Below are 9,407 nucleotides of genomic sequence, written 5' to 3' on the forward strand. Positions count from 1 at the left end.
CTGCACTCCATCTGCATGTAGCCTTTGTCTGGCATAGATCACTTTCTAGCTTGGACCAACTTTGGCTACACCATCATTGCCCACCCCCTAGTTGAGCATTCACGCTCAACCAAAAGCATGCTTACTGAACCTAATACCCTACAAACACTCTGCAAAACAAAAAACCAACCTTATGTACAATGTTTTTTTTCACCCGCCGCTCCTTCTCATGCGGGTTGCCTAGCCCCCTACATTTCCTGTCATCATCCCCCTGGGTCAAACACGTACCTTTGGTCATCACCATCCTTCTGTAGTAGCCCCATGTAGTACTCTATCCATGCAAATATCCAATGGGGCACATAGAAGGTAGATAGTACACCCTCACTGCTCCAAGAATCTATAGGGCTCCAATCTGCTTTGTATAGAGCATCATCATGCTCATTATTCTGCTTAGCAACTATACCTACAATCCTCTCTCCCAACCATATAGATATGATATCTCCACCAAAGACTCCTCTGGCTGGCGAATGACCCATTCCATTGCAGCTTCCATCAGCATGTCCATCAATAAGGATCCACAGATATTTGTTACCATCTTATCCATTTCCCTAGCCTATTCTTCTTCTGCATGCACAACTGGCAACACCTGTTCTTCATCCAAAGGTTCTTCTATCAACTTTGCACTCCACTCCATGCCTGCAACATCTTCGACCCACAGCATCTTCAAGACCATCCACATAGGCAGAGCCATATGGCTCAACCTTCACGTCTTGTAGACCCACTTCATCTTCATGTTCTTCAAGCACATGCCTTGCCACTGCTTCTCTAAATAGGGAAGAAGAGAGGATCATCCTCTACCGCATCATCCTGTAGCATAGCCTCAATATAACTTTCCTTCTCATTCTATTCAACCCTACCATCATCTACCTCCAACAAACTCAAACATGGGCACACTTTACCATCCTCACAGGGTAGACTAGTAGCTTTTCCATGATCGTAGTAGCTTTTTCCCTCTTGGACAAGCTTGATACCTGCTGTACCACCATGGCGTACTCCACAACTACCTTTATAAGAATCACTATCAGCATAGTACTGCCTAGTACCTTCATTTGCACGAATACCAGTATTTTAGTTCAATATCATACAATTTCAGTACTTGTAACACAAAATAGGGCAAAATGTCAAATCCAGGCCCCGAGTCTTTCACCATATCATGTTAGCTACTTATGAAGAATTAGGTGTCTTTTAAGGTACCTCCAAAATATCAACTATTGAACTACCTACTATAATTCACCCAGGACTCCCTAGATCAATTAGCCCCAGTAAATAATGCCCAAGGATATTAACACATTATCCTTACACTATTCTAGCCGGGAAAAAGGTCCAACCATTCTTACATTAGTTCCAATGTCACCAATACACAAGTAGTACTAGTACTAATTTAGTATAATACATTAACCTAGTACCAGTATCGGTTCAATACTAGTACATAAGTATCACTAGTACCAACCCACAAGTTTCACCAGTCCAATGTATTATTGTACACAAACGATACAAGTACCACTACCAGTACAATACCAGTCCACAAGTAGTACCCGTACAAGTATCACAAGTATCCCTAGTACCAGTCTAGTATAATACTGTACATAACCGGTGCCCGTATCAGTGCGAGTATATCACATAGGTAGCAGCAATACCAATTCAGTATAATACAATTCCAATGCGTGTATAGTATCAGTAGATCCAGTAATAGTACATATGTAGCACCAATATCTGCTCAGTATAATATAGTACCAGTATCCTTACCAGTACACCTCTAGCATTGGTACCAGTACCAGTACTAGTACCATTACACAAGGAGCACCAGTATTAGTATAGTGAGGTTAACACACTATCCCTAGCAATGTGTGTGTGTGAGAGAGAGAGAGAGAGAAAGAGAGAGGCTTAGGAAAAAGCAATGTGTGTGTGTGAGAGAGAGAGAGAGAGAAAGAGAGAGGCTTAGGAAAAAAATGAAAATATTTTTATTCATCAACTAGTTATTGGTGAGGTCCAAGCCTTCAATTCACTCAGTAGAGAGTGCACCTATCCTACCATAGATATGTAACAGATTTGTCATTTTCTTTTTCCTACAACAGCTCATGTTTTCTCTTCTCATTGTATTTTCCATTTTGGAATCTCATTGATGAAAGTTATTTGAATACGTGTTTTTTGTATTGCTTGCTATACAAAGCATTTTTTAGTGAGCATTTTTTGCATAGTGCCATAGGGAATGAGGTTGTAGAGGTGTTGAATCAGTCATCTATTCAATTAAATGTTAGTTTAAGAGCCTCTTAAATGTTGTGAAACAATTTTGTGTTCACATTTTCTTTTATTAACCACTTAAAAACTAACACATTGCACTACTCCCTCCCCACAATGCCTCCTAACGATCTGGAGACCTTCATAAATCTGCTTGGGATACCCTAGAGGCCAACGAAGAAGCAACATATGGAAAAATAATAGTAGGCTATTTGGAGATGTATGGCCTTTATTGAATGTGCACAAAGCTCAAGATGTGCTCATCGTGCAAAGCTTGAGTGAAAATGGCCCTTAATTTGCCATTGTTGGAAGACAGTTGGGATCATCACAAAGATCGATGAAGAGAAATTAAAAGAGTAGCAAGAGCACGTGGTCAATATCTCTTACCCGTACAAGAGAGCACCAATACAAAACCATGGCCTTCAATCAATTGATTCGGGGCACACCTTATAAAGTGATGCTTTATGTACTTCAAGTGATATGAAATGTAGTTCTTTCTATAAGTGATGAATATTCATCTTTTTGATGTTTTGATCAAATTCTCCAATGGGTAAGCCATGGATCATTTTGAAAGAATGGGTAAGCAATGGAGCATTTTGAAAGAATTGAAAATTATACATATGTCTCACAAGATCTATATTCCCTTTGTCCAAGGCCTCTCTCTCTCTCCTCCTCGAAATAAAAAAATGGCTGATCTCTATCAATGCAAGCATTAAAGGGGGAATCATGATGAGGCATATATAAAGTTTGTGCTTGTCATCTTTCACAATTGATACAAAATCTTTCAATCCTTTCTTAACCATACATGCTACACCTCCTTGCCCTCTTGGTTACTTGAGATTCTTTGACCACATCAATGATTGTAGATTGTAATCCTCCAACTCGTTAGTCCTTTGTGTATCATGCTCCCAAGTTTTAATAAGAAGTACAATATCATCTTTTCTTGTTAGTTCATCTAGGCCAACTCCCGCATTCCATGGGTATCCATTGAAATTACAAAAGCATACTTTCAATTGTAACTAAGCCTCATAGGTCGCGCATTCCTATCTTCTCGAGGAACTTGCTACTCATTGGGCACAGCTCTTCATGAGAGATCTCCTTGTTTTTCTTATTCCTTCCCTCATATGCCTTGCAATGCATATTTTTCCCTTAATAGTGCAATCTTCATAGACAAAATATTTTGTATCCCTCAAATAAATCTAGCTGTTATCAAAGATAATATTTTGTTTGGTCTCGTCCGGCATGGTGCATACAATTGATCGTTCTCCCAAGGGAGGAGATCCTTGCTTACCTACTTGATGTTCTCTACAAACCATAACTCCTAACATGCCAAATTGGGTTTTGAAGAAATATTCGATACTAATGGAAAGAGAAGGAGATGTCTCTAACTTCTCTTCAGGAATTCCATGAATATCAAAATTCTTGGAACGTTGCTCTTGTTCCTTCAACTCCTCTACATTGACATTCTCAATATTCTTTGTTTGAGCCATAGTTTTCATGAGGGAGAAATTAACAACCACATTGTTACCACATACATCAACCCAAGACTTTCTTGTGTATACATTTTTCATGTTGCATTCATCCTGGCTCATGGTGTCAAATTTCTCCTCTTTCACTGATACATGGTCATGCTTCACTTTTCTCATGTGCTCCTTCAAAGCGTTCAAGTCCACAAGAGAGCATTTATATTCCTTGATTTCCTCTTCAAATTGCAACAAATCTATTGTATGTATATCAAGTGTCCTCTTGAGATTCTCATTCTCAACAACAACGACCTTTAGTGTTCCATTATCTTTTGCAAGTGTCCATAAATCTTCACCTTGCTTGTTTACGGTCTCTTGAATGCTCGCACAAAAATATTGCAGCATGATGCTTGACAATTTGATATGCCATACATTTTAAGGGACTTGGAGGAAGTTCACTTGTATGATCGTACTTCAATGGATGAGAAAGAGTTGAATCACTACTTAGAAAGATTTTATGAATATCTAAAAGCATTTTCTTACACAAATTTCTCCAAGTTAAGACACAAACACCATATATTCTCTTATGCTGCTTGAGTTGGGATATCTTGTAATTGAGGTTATGGACATGGAGAGGGTTGTGGAGTACATGATAAAGATGCATCAAAACCCCTCAAGTTAACTTCCTACAACTCCATGGGAAGCAAGCAAAAAAGTTCAAAAGACGTATAAAACCAAGATCTAGAGCACAGAATGGATGCAAGACATTGAGAAGTGGTTTGGGAGATGGGATCATACATTATGTTTGTTATATGTTGCCTCAATTGACTCCCAAGTGAATGAAGCTGTTCTATAATGCCAATGTATTATGGCTTGGGAGGAATCTGGTGGGTCACACTTCATACATACACCACCCATATTGCCACCAACTACAAAACCATCTTCTTCGCTGAAAGAGAAAACCGTACTCACCCTTACATACTTGTGCATATCCCCTTGTCAATGATATGCACTATCGTAGTCATTCAACTTAGCTTTCACTCCCTTCGATGTGAGACAAGCTATTGGGGCAATGCAAAAAAGTCAAATCGATTCCGCACATTGTGCTCATTGCAAGTTCTAGAGTTTGAGTACCACACACTACTATAATGCTTAGCTTTTGTTGGTCACATTCGAACGTTCTTCCCTCACATTTTTAGCCATGACTTAGACCTACATATTTTCCTCTCCTAGTCACAACGTGGGCTCTCCATTGTGACTCTCATCACCGCAATTTTGGAGCATCAAGAATCACTTATCAACTGCACACATACTACATCACATGTAGCTTTGGTCCCATAGGTCATATTTGACCTTCGAGGATGATACTAAAATCCATCTCTCTCTCTCTCTCTCTCTCTCTCTCTCTCTCTCTCTCACAATGGAGAAGCTGAGAGGAAGTGGGAGAGTCATGAAAATACATTAGATCTATATGTCCTTATGGTATGCATTCCCTCTCTTCTCATCCCCCCCTCTCGCATATTCTCTTTCCCTCTCTCTCATTCTCTCTTTTAGAATCGTTTTGAAATTTGCTCATCACATTCCAAAAGTGCTTGCCAAAAAATACTCATAAAAAAAAACCCCTTACAAAACAAGATAAAGCCACATGAGCGGATTAGAGATGAGGACAACTTCATAGAGCAAAAACAAACATAAAAAAATTTGGTACCCCTTTTTCCTTTGGTTTGTAGTGTAAATTTCTCTATTGAAAATGAAACTTTGCTTGTAATTCCATTCAAACTTGATTTTCAAGGTAAAAACTTTGGGTCCTTTTAGTTATAGCAAATGTCATAGACCTTGGCATTGTTGTTCTGTAGAAATGCTTTATTTTTGTTACCATCGAGCGCAGGGAGAAACATTATCGATAAACATGTGTTTAGAGTTGCACATTACACCGTTAAGGGCACATGGTTGTATAGTACACCCGACTTGAGGGGTAACCGTGGGAACCTCTCCAATGGGGGAGAGGCCCAAGAGAACGCAGCCAGGGCTACATCACTACTGAGCTCCTTGGTGACTTAAAGGCATTGGAAGGGGATAGAGGGCAAAGCAAGGGCATCTTTGAGGGCGTCCATGGCGTTATACATGACTTTGAGGTGGGAGGAGAGGATGGACAAGGCGAAGGAGGGCATCGGCTGGGCGGGATCGGTCGGGGTGAGGGCGAGGTTGAGGAAGTGCTGGTAGTGGGCGGAGAGGGCCAAGTTCCAGAGACGGATGCGTCGCCGAACATGGTTGAGGAGGGCGAAGAAGGTGACGGCGACGATGAAGTGTTTGCGGCGGCCGTGGGTGGCAAAACTCGTCATCGTCTCCATCAAGTTGTACTCATAGTGGTTCTGCACAATCTCCAAGCTAGACAGCAGGCCGCTCTCCTCGAGGCATTTGCGAATCAGGCGTGCGTACTTCCTCCTGATGAACAAGAACTCCACCGGCCCGGCCCCCAGCTTCGTCACCTGCTCCCCCAAGTAGTCGACGTCTATCTGCACGCTCGGGAGCAACATTGTCCTCGCCTTTGGGATCCCTACTGGCATCCAGATTACATCCGAGAGTAAGGCATTTATAAAATAATGAGCCTCCCCGGCGCCGGGTCGCCCGTCCATCTCACGCCTGCAGCTCTGTCTCTCTCTCTCTCTCTCTCTCTCTCTCTAATCGGCGCAACGTATCAATCTGATCTCTCGTATAAAATAAAATTAGGCCCCTGTCACACATGTACGCCCGGACCTGTGACATGTACGCCCGGACGTGTCCGACTGTGAGTTGGCAGCGTGCCATTGGTGCTGCATATTGTCTGCCAAAGCAAAAACGCAACCGGGCTTACCCCCTCGCCCAGAACCAGCAAGCGATGGACATCGAACATGCAAATAGCGTGAAAACAACTGAATTTTTTTGAATCATCGACCATGGTGCAGCTAGCGTAGAACTTTACAGCTGCGCTAGTTTGGTTGGTTGAGAAGGATTTACAAATATATCAATGTGGAGAATGTCTGCACCTCGTCCGAAAATGCAAAATTAGCCTTGTCCAGCCGCCCTTGTGTGACAAGGGCCTTAAAGAGTTCAAAGCCAGAGAACGATCTCTGGTCCTTTTGTTGATTGCTTTAGAGGTAATTTCTAAGAGCCCGTTTGCACTCGACGTGATCGGGGAAGTGACCACGAAATATGCCTTTTATGGCAGATTTCTTGCTCCTTCGCAGGGTTTAAATCGCCCAACTAGTCTTCCTGAAAATGAAGGGACTAAGCTCCTATTTAGGCAAAGCCGAAGAAGGATTCGAGAAGATGCTTACAAAAGATCTTACTTGTGAGGAGAAGAGGTCCTACATCAATATGTTAAGGAGGTATCCCAATTTGTTTATCACTGACAGGGAACAAACCCGTGGCTCAAAAGCTAAGGCGACTAGGATCTGTGCAACAAAAGGCTCTCTTACAAGAAGTGAATTGACTCTTGAAGGCTGGCTTCATCTATCCAGTATCCAACTCTAAATGGGTATCACCTATCATAGTCACTCCCAAGAAGATTGGTAAGTGGAGGGTCTGCGTGGATTACAAACCCCTCAATGCTGAAACAAAGAGAAACCACTTCCCTCTCCCTTTCCAAGATGAAATTTTGAATGAAGTGGGAGGTGATGAATGCTACACTATGTGTGATGGGTATTTGGGATAGTCTTTGATTAAGGGTTTTAAAGAAACACAGGTACAACACATTGTGAGAACTCATAACAAGGAAGCAAACTTGCTTGCAAATGAAAAGCTTCAAATGGCGGTAGGAGGTGTGAAACTTTAATATCAACGGAAAGAGGAGCTAAAAGACATTATTTTCTTCCTCCAAGCAGGTGAGTGTCCCAAACACTTAGATAAGGTGCAAATACATAGACTAGTTACGAAGGCCACACCTTACCAGTTGATCGGGGATGACTTATATCACAAACGAAAAGATTTGGTCTTGAGGAGAGTACCAAGTGTGCGAGAGATAGAGAAAATTCTTCTTTCATGTTATGATGATGTCTGCAGTGGTCACTTTTCTCAAGATATTACAAGTAGGAAGATTTTACAAGCAGGGTTTATTTGGCCGAGCTTACATTGTGATGTCCAACATTGATGTAAGGCATGTAAGCAATGTCAAATTGCAGGGAATAGACGACTAACATATGAGCCTCGAGTCCCAATAATATCCTATGGCCCTTTTATAAATTGGTGTGTATGCAATAGGTCCCCTACCTTGCACTTCTACAGGGAAATTCTTCATCATCATGGGTGTTGACTACATGACACGATGGGAGAAGCAACAAGCACAACCCAAATCACTGCTGAAGAGCTATCAAAGTTCATTTTTGATCATATTTGTAGTAGGTTTGGAGCACCCCTAGAAATCTTATCAGATCGAGGCCCGGTTTTAGGGCCGACCTTCTGAATGATCTCTTAAGGAGGTTAAAAGTGAAACACTTACATTCCACACCATACTCTCTTCAATGCAACAAATTGGTGGAAAAAGTGAATGGAATGATATGTAAGATCATTTTTAAGAAGGTTGTGGACTGGCCTAATGATTGGGATCGCCATTTGACTGCTGCTGTTTGGGCATATAGGACATCTTTCAAGGTATCTACCCAATTCACCCCTTTTCATATAGTTTATGGATAGGCGGCACTTCTACCCATTGAGGTAGAGCTCTCAAGCTTGCACGCTCTTGCAAGAGTGGCAAAAAAACCAAAGGATGCTCTACAGGAAAGGATATTAGATCCAAAGACTTGAGCTAGATAGAGAAGAGTGCATTGATCATTACAAGAAGCTCAAGGGGAAAGGATTGAAAGAAGGTATGATGGTTCTTCGCTATGATAACCGACTTGATACTCGACTCGACAAAAAGTTTCTGCAAAGATGGGAGCGACCTTTCATGATAAAAAGAAAGATTGGGAGTGGTAGTTATAGACTAGCAGATCTATCAAGAAAACTCCACAAGACCAGAGTCAATGGATGGAGATTGAAGCCCTTCTTTCGACGTATCAATCCACTGGTAAGAATTCATCTACCTACATCGTCTAAGCTCCAAATTAATGGCATGGCTCCATTTGGCTTGGCAAATGCTCCGCCTATTTTTAAAGCTTTGATGTGGAAAAAAGACCCAGCCTTGGAATTTGAACCTACCCAAAGCAACCCTCCCATGTCCCATTTATGGGACCGTGGTGATGAAAATCGATTCTAATGGAGTAAAAGAGTGCATGTCACTGCTCCTAAAAAAGAAAAAAAAGAGGAAAAAGAAAAAGCAAAAAAAAGAAAAAAAAAGAAGAAGAAAAACACCATTGTCCTCCTAGAGATATGAATATCTCTAGACTTGGGGGAGAGCTAATATGAGTGGCATAAAATGGCAACCATCTTTTTGCAACATTTTCAACCTACTCAACTTCCTTTTGCTCATATGTGTATATATTTCTCCACACTATTAATTTATTTAGAGTAAATTCCCTCTCCTTGGTTAACCTTTGTTGCGACACATACACCTTACTCTTCCTAAAAACTTCACCTTTGTTATATGTTTAAATTACTATCCTTTTCTTTTTGCTTTGTAAGTAAAATTAAGCATACGATAACAAACTATCTACCTTCAAACTTTCTTACCTCTTGTAAATTAGTAGTAGG

The 9,407-nt window shown here is 41.2% G+C and overlaps 1 protein-coding gene and 1 pseudogene across 1 annotated transcript; one reads left to right on the plus strand and one right to left on the minus strand.

The window, feature by feature from the left end:
* Window positions 1-242: 242 nt before the first annotated feature.
* LOC147446865 (uncharacterized) lies at window positions 243-855 on the minus strand (annotated as a pseudogene).
* Window positions 856-5,614: 4,759 nt separating this feature from the next.
* Window positions 5,615-6,405, plus strand: LOC147446866 (uncharacterized). The gene has a single exon (XM_086524200.1). It carries the CDS (start codon window positions 6,008-6,010, stop codon window positions 6,326-6,328), a length of 321 nt encoding a protein of 106 aa, XP_086380326.1. The 5' UTR covers window positions 5,615-6,007; the 3' UTR covers window positions 6,329-6,405.
* Window positions 6,406-9,407: the final 3,002 nt, after the last annotated feature.

The sequence above is a fragment of the Adiantum capillus-veneris genome, chromosome 11, assembly GCF_014529385.1.
Source record: "Adiantum capillus-veneris isolate H3 chromosome 11, ASM1452938v2, whole genome shotgun sequence".
Taxonomy (NCBI): Eukaryota; Viridiplantae; Streptophyta; class Polypodiopsida; order Polypodiales; family Pteridaceae; genus Adiantum; species Adiantum capillus-veneris.